This window comes from Akebia trifoliata, chromosome 3, assembly GCF_017979445.1.
Source record: "Akebia trifoliata isolate Shusen 1 chromosome 3, ASM1797944v1, whole genome shotgun sequence".
Lineage (NCBI taxonomy): Eukaryota > Viridiplantae > Streptophyta > Magnoliopsida > Ranunculales > Lardizabalaceae > Akebia > Akebia trifoliata.
The window spans coordinates 17,625,077-17,641,549 of NC_141377.1; the positions used below are offsets into that span (position 1 = coordinate 17,625,077).

Here is a 16,473-nt window from a genome sequence, read left to right on the forward strand (position 1 = left end):
TACTATTTTCCAGACACCTGAAATAAGAAGAGCAATCATGCATTAATATAGATAAGGAACCCTCAAAATAGTCTTTCCCAGAGGATAAGGGCTCATTATAATCATCGAGCAACTTGAATTTGCCTAATGGCATTTGTTTTTTGGAGGCTATGGTAGCCTCAAAGGTGATAGGGAATTCCTCCCAATTGTTCAAGGTTTTCCCTTCTCTAAGGGGGCGGATGAGATTAGAAAGTGATTTGTTGGGTGGTTTAGTCAGTGGTTCGAAGATGACCATGATCTCCGGTTGATTGTTGTCAGAGTTGGGCATAATTTCCCCCAAACTCAATGGGATGATGACTGATGCCTAGTCGATGTCAGTGAGGAAGGGTTATTCTTTCTTTTGCCTTGTGGTGATTTCTACTTTTGTGGATTTTGGAACGGTCTCTGATAGACTTTTATCGAAATCCCCATTGAATAGGATATCAATGCCTTCTACGAAGGATGGTTGGGACTCCACAACTAAGTCTTCTTGAATGTGCATAGGTTTGAAATTTACTGCTTTTGACTTTCTTACTGGTTTTGTCGACAGTGATTTTGATAAACTGTCAAATCTGACTTGTGATTTCGGGAAATTGATGCTGATGTGAGAAACTTTGCCCATATTCCAGACATTAGGCTCACGATTTTACTTTCTGGCTAACCGATCAAAATTGGGTGATTGGATTGGATCAAAGGAAAAGTAGAAAGAGAAAAAAATGGTAGTTGCAAGTGGTATTTTTCAAAGAGATTGATTGTATTCAACGTCACAACCAAACTCACCTCTTAAGTCACAACCATGTAAATCGACCGTGGTATATGGAAACATTGTGGGTTGCAACAAAAAAACATCGGATGATCGATGAAAAATATCTTGATGGATCAACGGTGGCGTTAAGAGCATAACAAAAGCCTGCCCGACCTGCATCTAGTATATATATATATATAGCCCTAGTAAGGACCCTAACATTGATTTATTGTTCTGATTCATCTTCAAAATCTAGTTATTTGTGTACATTGAGAATTTCTGGATTCAAAAGTAAGGAGGTCCCAACAAGTAAGTTTTCTTGGTCTAGTGCTTAGTATCAAAGAACTAGACTAGACTAGACTAGCGCAGCATCTGCTGAAGCTGAAGCACCTGATTCCTTTGCTCTGGTGGCAAGAGATTAATCTGTTCTGGTGTGAGGCTCATGACTTGCTGAAGGAGTGCCTTCTCCATCTCAGGACTCAACTACACCCAAACCAAGGAGAGTGAAAAACCAATAACAGCTCCACCTCACACAGATAGATTGAAAACCTTGTTTCGTCGAAAGTTGAGATTATATTACCTGTGGTGGACGAGTAGAATGACTACTTCCAGGTAACGGTGGAGGGCCTGGAAGCTGGGAGACCACACCTGTGGCATTATCAGGTAGACCAGGCATCCAAGAACCTCTCTCCACTTGCATAGAACCCCCAGCTTGACTATTGAAGTCTGATCCTAAATGTGAACTTCCCACCTGAAAAAGATACTTGCCATCATAGTCTCATATAGGGGCCCCCAATCAGAAATAATTTTTTTTTTTTTTTTGCAAATAATTTGCACTGCAAATGCTTTGCAATGATAATTTTACTATTGCTTGGTAGCCACCAAAAAAAATCTCTTGCAACGATTTCTTGTTAAAATAAAACATAGATACAATTTAACCTATTCAACCTCATCAAAAAAATTATTCAAATTACAATAATTGCTACATTAATATACATATGAATTTACAATGTATTCCCATCAAAAGGATAGTAATCTATGTATTGAAATTACAAAAATACCCATCATCAAGAAAACTATTCAAATTATGAAAATACCTCCAGTACTTGTTGCAATGACATCCATATGAATTTACAAAAATATCCTTCCTAATGAGGGATATTTTTTAATAGTATTTGATGACAGAGATTTTTCTAATTTTCAGATGCAAGTAAATACATCTTTAAGGAGATGTTTTTTGTGAATTCATATGCATGTTATAGTAGAAACCATTGAGGGCTTGTTAGTAATTGAATTTTCTATTTAATGAGGGGTACTTTTATAATTTCAATATGCAATTTAATGTATCTTTGATGAGGGGTATTTCAATAGATTATGTGCATATGCTTTTACACGTACAAAGGATATTTTTGTAATTTGATTAATTTCTTTGATAAGGGATATTTTAGTAATACCAAATTTTTGTGAATGTTTTGTGGTACTTTTTGCTGAAATTTCTTAAGAAATTAGGTGATCCACGCAAAAAAATTTCGCAATGCAAATCATTTGCATTGTGTAACCAAGCACCCATAAAATTGATTTGAGAAAAATTTTTTGCAGCATACCAAACAGGCCTTAGGTATTTTGGTCGGTAAATTAGAAAAAGTGCAGCATAATTGAACAAAAAATCAGAAATTATGTAATCAAGCAACAGTTTAAATGTTAGTATTACTCGAAGGATATTAAGTTGGTCGGAGGGAAAAAATGAAATTATTATTAGTCAGTCAGATTGTAGTCTATAGGATTCTGGTGTGGATGCTCTCTCCATTGATGGAGCTAAATGGCTCAGTGGAGTCCTGTGTGAGACAGAGAAAGAGGAAAGAGGTAGATTTTCAGAGGAAAATGTGGGATCAACAGGTCATTTTAAATTATAATGGCAATCTGTAGGAGTAATAACTAGGGGTGCAACTTGGTTCGGGTTGGTTCGGTTTAGAGTAAAATCGGAACCGAACCGACCAAGATCGATTCTATTATATGGGAAGCAGAATCGAACCGAATTGGTCTAGAACCAGACCAACCCAAATCGACTTTATTTCGGTTTGGTTCAGTTCAGTTCCATGGGTTGCCAAGAGATTCCCTCATTTCTGATCGAAGAGCAGAAATTCCCTCATTTCAATCAAATTGATTGAATGATCCAACCGTTCAATTTATGGATCAACCATTTGAGGGCCACATAACACAAGTAGGGAGAACCACTTTTTCTTTCAGATCCAATAAAGAGAGACTTCGACTTCACATTCCTATGACTTGCGTTCAATGGGTCCTACCTAAGAAAATAAGCAGTCCAAGATATCAACCCAACAAAAGGATCGTCACTAAGATTATGACTCGGTGGTTTAACACATGGGATGCCTGAATCTCAAGGCTGCACATGGGAAGTCTGAATCTCAAGGCCTGAGTCTAGGGTCGTCAATGATCGGACCATAACTGAAACCTATACCACAGGTCGCAGCCGCACCTCAACTGCAAGAGACGAGAGAGAGATGAACCGGTCGCAGGTCAGCTGCAGAGACGAGAGAGAGAGAGAGAGAGTAGAGGAGGGTTAGGGTTTTGAAAAAAATTTACATTTTATTTTAAAATAATATCTTGGTTCGGTTATTTACGAACTCTAAATCGAAAACCGAACCGAACCCATCGGTTCTTATTTTTTTAACCCAAAACCGAAATGTTACTTAATTAAAACCGAACCAACCCAATCCAAAATTCACGGTTTGGTTAGGTTCTCGGTTTGAACCAAATTAAGTTGCACCCCTAGTAATAACAGAGGAGTATTTGTCTGATCAAGCAATAGAAATCAGCTGCTTTGCATCCCAGGAACTGATCGGGTTTGGAGCAATATCACATAGTGGCCATCATCACTTTTATGATCTCGGCATATGGGTTTCTTGGCGATTCTAAAGCTATTGTGGCCAGGTGTCTTCACGCAAATGCTAAGAAGAGGCTCTACATTGGGAGTGGGAGTCACCAAAAACTAGAAATTGAACTATTATATGACCAAAAGAGGGCAGAATTCTAGAATGGGAGTGGTGTGCTAGAAAGAAGATTCCAGCTAATAATAGGCTCTAAAGACATCATCCCTGGAGCAAATTTGTTAGAGCTACCATGAATGGGTAATTGGTCGATTGAAAATTTTCCATTTTGGCGAAGTTGAGCAGTCTTTGTGGGCCCAGATGAGGAGCTAAAATCTTTCTAGTCCCTTGGCCTCTTATCAATGATGCATCAGATGTGGTCTTCCACAAACACTTTTGAGCCTTCTTTCATCGGACCCAAGCCATGTTAACGTGATGTGTTCCATTTCATTTATGTACCATGGAGATCTTCAAAGCCCTTGGAGTCACCTGTGACTCTCTCTCTCTCTTGGAAGCTAAGTTAATAAGGACTAGTCCGATCTCCCTGGTCTGGAGTTAAAACCTGGGTATCATTGAGATTGAATACAATGGATTAGCAAGGAAGAATCCTAATTGTTACAACAAAACCTAAGCGAAGCCACATCCCTTTCGCATCAGGCCAACGTCGACCTCTAAATGGAGTTCACTATAAGAAATCCTGGAGCAGTTAGTTTCAATACGAGTTTCTGCTACCAAAGTTTTGATCAGTAATACCGAGAAGAGCCATATACATTATTGTCTCAAAATACCTGAAACTCAAGCTCCCTTGATTTTAGGGTAGACGAACCCATAACCAATCAAGCAATCTGTCATCCCAAAAAAGTCTTTAGACCTTCTCTACCATGTTCACAATGTCCATATGAATAGTAAGAGGGAGAGAACAGAATCACAAGCTAGATAATGTGCTCTCAATATGAGGGATACCCAATGTTGGAGAGGATTCTTCCATGAGGCCAACCTCCTTCCCATCCTCATCATGGTTCCAAATCTCGTCCGAGATGGAGATGAACTCTACCGAGTCATCTCGGTCTCGTTCATGAATGAGTGAGACATATAGTGTGATTCACCAATCACATTATATCATCCGAAACAATGTTTACAGGCGCTAAGGCGTGAGGCAAGGCGCTTAACTAGGTAGTGCCTCGAGGCATAAGCCTCAAAGTGTAAAGCGTAAGCCTCGCATGCATGATATTTTCATAAATAATATAATATTAATAAACTAAAAATTAAGATAGCCATTGCATATATGTATAAATTCAAATCCACACAATCGAGTTTCAACTTTTAATCCATTACATTAAATAATAATATAAAATATTATAACTTTATATTTTGAATAGTTGAAAGTTTCTAGAATAAATAACTATTTTATATTTATCACAAAACCAATGTTTTCAGACGCTAAGGTGAGGCGTTCGGATCTCTAGTGCCTCAAGGCGAAAGCCCCATGCACATGATTTTTTTATTATAAATAAATAGTATAAAATATATAAATAATTTAAAATAAAGATAAAAAAAATAAGATAACCAATATATATTTGAAATTTTAAAATTCAAAGTTTCAATCCTCATAATCAAATTCAAGTTTCAATCCCCTATAGTTAAGAGTTGATAGCCAATACTCAATACTAAGCATATCCATGATCCACCATAATAAATAAAATTAAAAAGTTCACGTCCACCACTAGAAAAATAATCTCAAGACCCACTCACTTTCTATCTCCTATCATATGAAATACTTCTACATCATCCACATCATCTTCTTCTTGATTTGACCATCTGGTATCGTTTTCTAAAACATCCATAACTACCTGTTTAGTAGTACTGAAAGTATAGGTGTATAAATATACTTACATTAAATTAAAAGTGAATTAAAAAAATATGATTTACATCTAAGGCTTAAGCCTTAGCAAAAATACTTGCGGCTCAAGCATGCCTCATTTGAGGCGTACGCCTTTTAGCACCTCAACCACACCTTAGATGTTTGGTCGCCTTACGACAACATGATGCAGGACGGTGAGGGGAGATAAGAAAAATATGGGGTTTAGGACAATCTGGTTAGGGATTCGATATAAAACACAATTTTCCAATTACAACATTTTGAAATTACGATTAGGGAAAGGTTTAGGATATTTGGATTTTTAACATTTTGAAATTTTGAGGATTTAGGGATTAGGGGAATGTTTAGGGTTTAGGGGGTAGGATAGGATAAACCCAAAAGTAAAATATTTTTTTTCTCACAATTACAATAGGATAGATGAAAAAGGTTAAAGGTTAAAGTTTATAAGGTAATGATTAAAGATTAAGGTTTATAGGGTAATGACTAAAAGTTAAGAGTATGGAAAAAAGATTAAGGGTTGAGATTTGTAAGTTTCAAGAATCAAAAGTCAAAAATCAAGAAAGGGGTTTCAAGACTCAAAAATCCAAGACTTCAAGAAATCAAGAATAAAAAATTCAAGATTTCTTGAAAAATCAAGAAAACAAAATTTATGAGTTGGGTTCTTGAAAGGATTAGAGGGTTCTTGATGGTTTTTTAATCTCTCTCACAAATAAACAAAAGAAGATAAGAAGAAGATTAAAGAAAAGAAAAAAAATAATATTTACCTTGGAATCACCCCAATGATTTCTATGGCATCAACCACATTGAATGCACAAACATTCAAAAGAAAACATAAACTTCTATAATTTGTTTATTCCATTCATTCTCCATAAATAAACCCTAATACAATCATAAATAAATAAAAATCAACCAAGAGTCCTAACAAAATTAAAATACCTAATTTTCATAACTTTCTCTCTTAAATTTTCAACCCTAATAAACTTAAATAAAGCACATCTTAAAGTTACCAAACTACCACTAAATATTATACTAAGACCATGGGCCAATAACTAATCTAAAATAATCTCGACGATAAATCTAGACCTAATTAAGTGAAAACCTAAATAATTACAATTTTTCATAGGAACCCTTGACCGTTGACTTGATTTGTGTTCTGTATTATTCTCCTCTATTTGGAGAAAACTCGTCCTCGAGTTTTAAAGTGCTTCAAAATAATCATGGAAATTTGTGGTTCATCCCCTTGACGAAGATTCGTCCTCGTGTCATGATCTTGTATTGAACCATTAACTTCAAATTACAATCTTCTATCTTGGCAAAATCTTCATTGTACCCGTTTGAAATGATTAAGTTGATTTTAGGTAGTGATGGAACAACTGCATCATGAACAAAAACTATAGATGTTGACTCCAAAAGATCTTCCTTGGGCTTTTTTGATATATTTTCGACTTCATGATCTTGTTCCTACGTTGATTCTAGAGCTGTAGGCACATTATCTTCTGAAGCTAATGTCTAATCTGTCTTTTTTTAACCTGTTTTTGGACTGATGGTACTGTAGGAGTTGACTTCCACTGCGATATCTTGAGTAAATATCGTTTGTATGAAGCAACACGTAGAATACCCTGCTCCGCATCAAAAGTAACCTGTTAACGTGAGATCTAACCACATCCCAGCACGATATGACATTCCTCTAAAGGAACCAACTTGCACTCGACACTATTGATGAACTTTCCTTGACAAAATTGAACAACAAAATCTCCATCATAATATCCACAAAATCTCTTATCTTCAGCATTTTATAAGATCTTCTCAACGAAACTTGTTGAAATTACGTTCTCTTCATAATCATCACTACACAATACGTTAAATGACTTTCTGGAAGGTAAAAAAAATCTAGTTTTGACTTCCAATACTATTTCCTTTCAATGCGATCTACTAATGTGTGTCACCTGAACCTAGGCTCTGATACCAATTTGATGTAGGATGGTGAGAGACTCCGATAAGAAAAATATGGGGTTTAGGGAAATGTGGTTGGAATGATTAAGGATTTGGGTAACAATAGGAAAATAATTTCCAAAATACCAATTGGCAATGTAAACCACAAAATTTTTCAATTACAACATTTTGAAATTACGATTAGGGGAAGGTTTAGGGTATTTGGATTTTCACATTTTGAAAGTATAGGTGTTTAGGGATTAGGGGGTAGGATAAAGTGAACTCAAAAGTAAAAAAAAACAAAAAATTCTCGCAATTACGACAGGACAGATGAAAAGGGTCAAAAGTTAAGGTTTATAGGGGAATAATTAAAGGTTAAGAGAATGGAGTAAGGATTAAGGGTTGAGGTTTGTAGGCTTCAAGAATCATGAAAGGGGTCTCAAGAATCAAGAAAAGGGTTTCAAGACTCAAAAATCCAAGACTTCAAGAAACCAAGAATAAAGAATTCAAGATTTCTTGAAAAATCAAGAAAACAAACGACCCCAACCTTCCACCAGCCCCTATCCCAACCAACTTCCCCACATCCCCAACCCTTCATATAACCCTCAAAATCTTTTCCAAACCCAACCAACCCCTTACATTGATTACCTTGATGAATCAAATCCATACTCCACTCCTTCACCTACCCAGATCCATCAATACGCTATGGATCGAGTCCCAAACTACCCCCTCACACCCATCATCCATCATATCGCGACCCAAACCTAAGAAGGGGTCATTACCTTCAAAATCATACGCAGCCCTACCCTGATTATGAGGTTGAACACCTTTGCCTCCACAACCAACCCATTAAGCATTGAAACAATGATAATCATGGCCCTCATGTCAAATATCGGCTTAAGGAAAACCTCCCACAATTCAATGGCCTTCTCCACGTTGAGGATTTCCTCGATTGGTTATCTACTATGGAGCGTTTCTTCAAGTATATGGGGGTGCTTGAAGAAAAAACAAGTCAAGTTGGTTGCCTTCAAACTTACCGACGCAGCTCATCATGGTAGGATCGCCTACAATGGGATAGACTTCGTCAAGGTTTCTGTCAAGTACAATCTTGACCTATGATGAAGCAATTGCTAAAGCAACACTATCTTCCTCTGGATTATGTACAAACTTTATTTATCAACCTACAAAATTGTAGACTAGGTACCCAAACAATCCAAGGATATGTAGATGAATTTTCAAGGCGCCTCTCATGTAACGAACTTCACGAGAACAAAGATCAAACAGTTGGTTAATTTGTTAATGGATTGATTGGAAGATACAAGCAAAACTTGCTACACATCAATACACCTTCCTTCATGCCTGAAGGTAGAGTCGTTCATGGCCGAACCCCAAGTCTTTTTTTAAGCACTCCTACAACAATAATCACTGAACCAATTACCCTCAATCTGTCCCTCCCTCTTACGATGCTTATCCACCTCAAAATCAGCCCCAACATGATCCATCTCCTCCTCCCATCCTCTACCTCCAACTCCCGACCAGCCTAAACCTTCATTCCAGCCCCTAAAAAATAATAATTCTTCCCCTTCTTACTCCAATCAAACCAACAACAATAATCAACCACCCCCTCCTAAACCAAAGTCAACCAACCCTTATGCACACCCCAAGTTAAACAAATGCTTAAAATGTGGAAAACCTGGACACACTTTTGAGGTGTGCCATAGTCAACAAGCACTAGTTGCAGTGGCCGAACGTAAACGTTGGGATGATATTGATAGATGACGATGGAATTAAGGTTTATGATGCATACGAATATGATGAAGATGGGGAACATCTTTAATGCGTAATTTGCAATCTTCTTTTCGTCCAACATCTTGATCATCCCACAAGGCTTAGTTTGTTCCGCACCACTTGCAAAGTTCAAGGTAACATCTGTTAGTTGATCATTGATAGTGTGGGAGTAGCGAGAACATAACATCGTCGCATATGGTAGAAGCTCTCAAGCTGCCCACAACTCCACACCATAAACCTTATTAATAGGTTGGATTGATGATGAATACCGCAAGCAAGCCACTCAACAATGCAACCTTGCATTCTACATAGGTGTATACACGAATCAAATTTTATGCGACATTGTCCCTACGTGCACTTGTCACATACTTCTAGGCCAACCTTGGCTCCACAACAAGGATGCCACATATAGTGGGAAAGCCAACACCTACTCCTTCGTGCACAACAAAGTGAAGGTTGTTTTGCATCCCGCATATGCCAAACCGAAGCCTTCTCAACCAGCCAAAGACAAGTATGTCGCTGACAAGCATAGAAGTTTCACTATAAAGGAAATCTTTTCTTATTACCCCGATGATGGAGTTTCTTTATCTGTGCCAAACTAGAGGACGAGTTCTCTTTAAGAATGGGGGCCTGGTGTAGGACATCTATAATCCTAATTAAAGTCTTGGTAGTTTCTTAATTCTAGTAGGATTTATATTTTCTAGATTTAGTAGGATTTATATTTCTAATTCTAGTAGGATTTATATTTCGTAGTTATGTTAGATGTTAAGGGTACAATTTTTTGTTAGTTTATAATTTGTTTTTAAAATTCATTTTTATTATTTAGACTGTAATTAAAGGTGCTTAGAAGTATCCAAATAGAGTTATGATAGGTTTAAAATGTAATTATTATATTATAACTAGGTTAAGAATGTTAATTTTTAATAATTTAGAAGGATTCTAAGTTGTTATGATGAAGTTATCTATATAAGGAGCTTCACATACGAATTTTGAGATAATATTCATTCAATAAATTTCAAATTTAGTTATTTCTCTCATTTCGATTTAATTTTCTGGTATTCTTTTCTTTTCTAAGCTTGAATCTATTAATTCAAACTGGTTTTGTGTGTTCCATTAAACACAAATCTTAATTCCTTTTAAATCTATTGATTCACACGCTTCCGTTATGTCAATGCCCAAGTTCACAAATGGATGTGATGTAAGGGGTAGCTAACAGGCCAAACCCCACACATTTGGCCCGTTTAATGGGCTTCCGCCATTTGAGTAATAATCATATTTACATATCTTTGACAATGAATCCAAGGAAATACAACCTCACTATAGTTTTCTTACAGATAAGGTCATTTGTAAACCTTTATCAATGAAAAATAAAACAGAATAAAAGCCTCCCACAGTTTCCTATTTTGACTTATTTGGCCACTTGGTATATTATTTTTTAATCCTAGTTAAGGGTCCATCAAGCTCACAAGCTAGGTAAAGCCGTAGAGGCCTCATAAAGGTCTTAAAATTGTGGACTAATAGAGGAAATGAGATTATAGTTGCAACACAAGCCCATCACTGGGAAGGACCCACTCAAGTGCTCACTAGCTCATCTTCACAAGCACTACTACTTAGCATGATCAACAAATTCAAATAAAAAGAGCTGAAAGGCTAAAAATACCTGATACAGTGACTGAGGTGGCGGCTGACTTGGCATTGGCGGCTGTCCCTGTGGAAATGAAGACCCAATGCTGCCTTGAGCTTTAGTACCTGACTGAACAATTTGTAAAACCAATTAATTCTGTACAATTTCTTCATTATATAACCAATAACCATTGGTATAATTATCAAAAAATTTTAAGAGTCCAACTTACACTAAATGGGGGCTGTAAGAGATGTGACTGAGATGGACCAGAGGACTGGAAACCCAGATGAAGACCCATCTGTGAATGAAGTTGGTGCTGGAAAGGTTGCATTGAAGGTGGCCTAGGTTGTGGTGGCAAAGGTGGTTGCAAAGGCAGATGTGGAATTCCAGAGTGTTGAGACTGACTGGAGACCAAAGGTACCTGTGATTGAAGTGAGGACGGTTGTGGAGCAGAATGAAGTGGTGGAGGTATATTATGAATTTGAGAGGATTGCGGAAGTGTCATGGAGGTCCCACTCCCTTGTACATTTAGATGTCCCTTAGACTGCTGAAGTGATTGTAGGGAATGTGATTGCATGGTCTGGGATTGAAGGGTTAGTTGTGGAACAGAAGCAGATGGAATGGACAGCACAGGTTGGTTTTGTTGTTGCTTTCTAGTTGTATTATGGGTGATGGGTGCACTTCCTTGGTCCTGTGGGCCAACTTGAACTGGCAAAGGTTGGTTTGGTTGTGGTGCTTGCTGAGGAGGTTGAGATAGCGCCTGCTGGATGTTTGGCATCTAAAGAAAATGGACATTTAGTTTTTACACAGGACCACCAACATAAATGAATATTGAGTCAAGACTCTCATGAAAAGAGCAAAAAAGAATACCACTTGTGGCGGCTGCACCATTCCAAGCATTATTTGTGCCTGAAGCAACATTTGAAAAAACAAATGGCCATTACTAACAGCATCTGTAGTCTTGTTAGCACTCAGAAATAAAAGGATATGATGCGTAAACAATATGAAATATGAACTATTTCTCAATAACAAAAGATTTTACTTTAGACAGAGTGGAATGGAGGAACAAGATTCTTTTAGCCGACCCAAAATCTTTAGGATAAGGCATTATTGTTGTTATACAGCCAAGTAGATGACCTTAGCTCTTCTTGTGCCACGGTCTAGAGAACATTCATTCCTTTAAAAGTTTCAGTGTTCTTGTGGCTTGCAACACTTGGAAGACTTCCAACCATAGACTTATTGAGAAATAAAGGGTTTTATTTAACTAAGTGTTGTTGTCTTTGTGTATCTGATGGTGAGTCGACAAGCCACTTGCTAGTGCATTGCAAATATGTTTCTAAGGTTTAGAACCATTTTCTCAATTTTTTTGGGGTGGTGGGATGCTTGCCAAACTTGATGGAGGTCTTGATGGGGAGTTGGATGGAATGGGGGAAGTTTTTTTATCAAGAGAAAGTGGACATTGTGGGATTTAATTCCATTTGCAGTTTGTTGGTTGATTTAGAAGGAGAGAAATAACCGTGTTTTCGATAACAAAAGCAAGAAAGAGAACAAGTTGGTTCTGGAGATCTTAGCATTGTTATTCTTTTGGTGTAAAAGGTTTAGGTGTTTAGGGGTTTTTTCTTTGAAGATTTCCTTGTTAACTGGGATAGGGTGTGCAATGTAGGCATGGGGTAACTTGTTTGTTGTCTTTTCTTTTTTCCTTTTTTTCCCCTTTTGGCGGCTTGTTCGCCTTTTGATGGTATTGTTTGATCTTCTTTATGTTGGTATCCTCGACCTCCGCTTTTTGAATGAAAAAATGATGGCGGAGATTGAACCTATGTTTATGGTATCATAACTCATAGGCTTAATAAGGGAAAATCACTTAATAATCCTGGGCACTAATTTTTCTTTAAATTTAGTCCTTGACTTTTGTGGGTTGTCAAAATAATACATTTAGTAAATCCTTATTTTCAAAACAGTCCTTGAACCTCACTCAAGAGATTTCTCACGATTGAAATGTCAAAATTGCCCTAACCATTCAAACCCACCATTTTTCGTCAAAAAAAATTGGAATTCCAGCATCTCGGTCGAGTTTTGGAGACTCCATTCCGATCAAAAGGATTTGAAAAGGAAGAAGAAGCCATCTTCAAAAGGGGATTTTCATTTTTTTTCAAGCCTTTTGAGAATGTATTTAAAAAACTAGGGTTTTTCAATTGTTTTGCTTCCTTTTTGAATGAAAATCGATCACGGATGGTTCTTTTGGTTTGAAATCATTTACACAAGTCATTATGTCAAGTTTTAAGTCGATCTTTCCATGTATTAAAAGTTGGAAAAAGTCGAACAAAAAAAAATCGGGTGGGTTTTACAGTGTCGAGGTCGACAAATTTTTTTTTTAAATTATTAACGAGGTTGACAATTTTTTTTTAAAATTATTGCCGAGGTCACCAATTTTTTAATTATTGTCGACCTCATCAATAATGTTTTTTTTAAAATTGTCGATCTTGACATTTAAAAAATTCGTGAGACCTAAACAATAATTTTTTTTTTTAAATGCCGACTTTGACAATAAAAATATTGAACTCAAAAATGAAAACTGTCGACTTCGACACCATAAAACCCACCTGATTTTATTTTTTCAAGTTTTTCCAACTTTTAATACATGGAAAGATCGACTTAAAACTTGACATAACAACTTGTGTAGATGATTTCAAACCAAAAGAACCATCCTTGATCAATTTTCATCCAAAAAAGGAGCCAAACAATTGAAAAAACCCTAGTCTTTTAAATACATCATCAAAATGCTTCAAAAAAAAAAAAATTGAAAAGGATTTTTTCTTCCTTCTCAAATCTTTTTCATCAGAATGGAGTCTCCAACACTCGACGGGATGCCGGAAATCCAATTTTTTTGGAAAAAAAATGGTGAGTTTGAATGGTTAGGGCAATTTCAACATTTCAATCATGAGAAATGTCTAGAATAGGGTTCAGGGACTGTTTTGAAAAGAGGGATTTACTAAATGGACTATTTTGATAACCCGCAAAAGTCAAAGACTAAATTGAAAGAAAAGTTAGCATCAGGGGCTATTAAGTAATTTTCCCCTCAAACAACTAAGCTGATTGGAACCTTCAGGCACCATGGTCACCAAGCTGGTGTTAGGGAATAAGTCAACAAAGGGAAATTTAGAAAATTTGGTAAAATTGGGAAATAATCAGAAAAGAAAATCAAACTAAGGCTAAGTCTATATAATTATTTCTACTAAGTAGTGCAATCATACTATATCATCAACTCCCATATTAAATTATAATAATAAATCACCAAATCCATATTGAACTAATCCATACATCCACAACACAACACATTCAAGGTTTATATTTGTTCGAAATATAGAATGACTTCAATCATAATTCCCTATTAGGTTTCATCAATCTATTGAAATTACCAAATTCAATGTCATCCTCATTATCTAACAATTCATTGATATAATGGTCACCCTCATCTTCATCAAGGTCATTTTCTTTTACAAGTGCATCAAGGTCATCTATCATTTCTCCAAATTTAATGGCGAAGTTCATAAAGTCAACACTAATTGAAAAGTCGTGAAAAAATATGATTAAATTGGCTAAGGAAAAAAGTTAAGATTTAATAGCGACTTCTCCATAAGTCACCAAAATCAGTAATTTTGCCTTCAACCAATATCTTAGTTAGTTTTAGTGGATTAATAAGAGTGAAGTATGTTTAACAACTTGACAAGGTAGCATATGGGGGAATGGGAAGCAAAAAAGCCTCTTTTGCATACGTGTATGTAACACAATGTCCAACTCGAAATTTTTTGAGAAAGTGGAGTGTCCTTGTTGAAAAGGCCAACAATGATGGTTGTGGTTGGCTAAGGTGATGAGTTCCTAAGTTTATGGAGCTAATGTGCAGGATTTCAAGGGCCAATATCTATATTTTATAAAAAAGAAAAAGTTATCAATAAAAATATTTATTGATAAAAAAAAAAAAAAAGGAAAGGAGATCGAGAGACCTACAAGATGTCATTAGGTACTTGCTATCTCTATTTAATCTTCCATGAGAAAGATCATTCACACTATGAAGAGTGTGGGAAAAAGCAATGTAATTATTTGATTTAAAATCAGTGTTGTTTTTTTTTTATAGGTATTTAAAATCAGTGTTGTTAAATCTTTGCATGGGCATCGCCTTGCTTGAAGGACCAATATTGCCTAGGCATCACATAACACTGTTCACTACTCCTTAAAACCATGCATGAGAATAAAATTTCCAAGGTCCTTTTCTCGAAACACTCTCTGCCCAAGAGATCACATAGGATGATTTTTTATCTACAAGCACTCAACTAGTAGAAGGTAAGGTATCCTAATAAAGCTCCTACTTTTGCAAATTCTAAATCCTTAGTGGCCAATGCAACTATGGGAAACTTTAACAAAAAAAAAACCCTACTTGTACCTGTAGAAACTTGACCTTAGGAGTTAACATTGGATTTAAATTTGACCTAGTTCTGATTTTTATTAATTTTGCATTCAATCCGTGATATTCATCCAATATCCAAACAAAATATCTATTTTTACGTCTAAATTGAACATCATCGAGTAAACTATATTAGCATGTTTTGATGATTAAACTCTACAAATAAACTAGACATCAACTTGATCTCATTGACCATTAATTCCTAATTATGTTCATCTCAAGAAGCTTCATACACACACATCAAACCCTAAGTAAACCCCCAAATACATTAACCGAAGATTAAAAATAATAATAATAATAATAATAAATCAAAAATCAAATCAAATGGGTTCAATTTAGAAGAGGAACCTGGAAAAGGGCTCTGGTCAAAGGAGGGTTTTGAACGAGAACCTGCCTTGCTTGTGGCTGGTTCTGTTCGATCAGTGTCTGTAAAGAGAGACAAAGAAAGAAACACTAATAAAAAAAATCAACAAGTGTTGATTGATTGATGGGTAGAGGTTATTTGGAGGGAACGGAATCAAAGCGAAATGAGTGAATTAGTTAATTACCTTCATCTGTGACATGATATCGTAGAGCTGATTCTTAGACATTCCTGCAAAATTGGATGTAAAAGCTTCTCCTGCAATCTGCTTTCCCGCCATTTTGTTGTTTTCTTCGCTTACAGAAGCGAGAGAGCGAGACGAGAGAGAGAGAGAGATTTGTGCGGTCTATTGCCCGGCCTCGAGAGTGATTTTATCGCCCTTGAATTGGACACATTGAAACCAATATTCAAAGGGAAAATTACTTAAAAGACCCTCGCCAGTGAAACCAATATTCAAAGGGAAAATTACTTAAAAGACCCTGGCAGAGGGGTTTCTATCTACATCCTTAAGTTTTGGACCCCATTCAGGACATTGCTAAATCCTTTTTAAATGATTCCCGGACCTCAACTCACCTGTATAAGGTATTTGAAATACCCAACCTACCTTTTTCTCATCTTCTTCACATAGTTAGATTTGCGAACGACAATTGCAAATATTTTTGAAGATAATGATCATGAATGATGAAAGGAGAATATTTTTTTTTTTTTTGAACATCTAGATGTATTTTTTTTCAATGATTTATAAAAGAAAATTTGAATAATGAAGTTGAAATTCAAAT

The 16,473-nt window shown here is 36.2% G+C and overlaps 1 protein-coding gene across 2 annotated transcripts; it reads right to left on the reverse strand.

Moving 5' to 3' along the window:
- Positions 1–974: 974 nt before the first annotated feature.
- Positions 975–16,066, reverse strand: ESP1 (hydroxyproline-rich glycoprotein family protein). 2 transcript variants are annotated; one of them, XM_086434000.1, is made up of 7 exons: positions 15,882–16,066; positions 15,682–15,759; positions 11,745–11,783; positions 11,104–11,652; positions 10,911–11,003; positions 1,344–1,514; positions 975–1,246 (listed from the first exon to the last, which is right to left on the reverse strand). In XM_086434000.1, exons 1-7 carry the CDS (start codon positions 15,972–15,974, stop codon positions 1,124–1,126), a joined length of 1,146 nt encoding a protein of 381 aa, XP_086290126.1. In that variant the 5' UTR covers positions 15,975–16,066; the 3' UTR covers positions 975–1,123. The 2 variants fall into 2 exon arrangements, with proteins under 2 accessions (XP_086290126.1, XP_086290127.1); XM_086434001.1 differs by lacking the exon at positions 15,682–15,759.
- Positions 16,067–16,473: the final 407 nt, after the last annotated feature.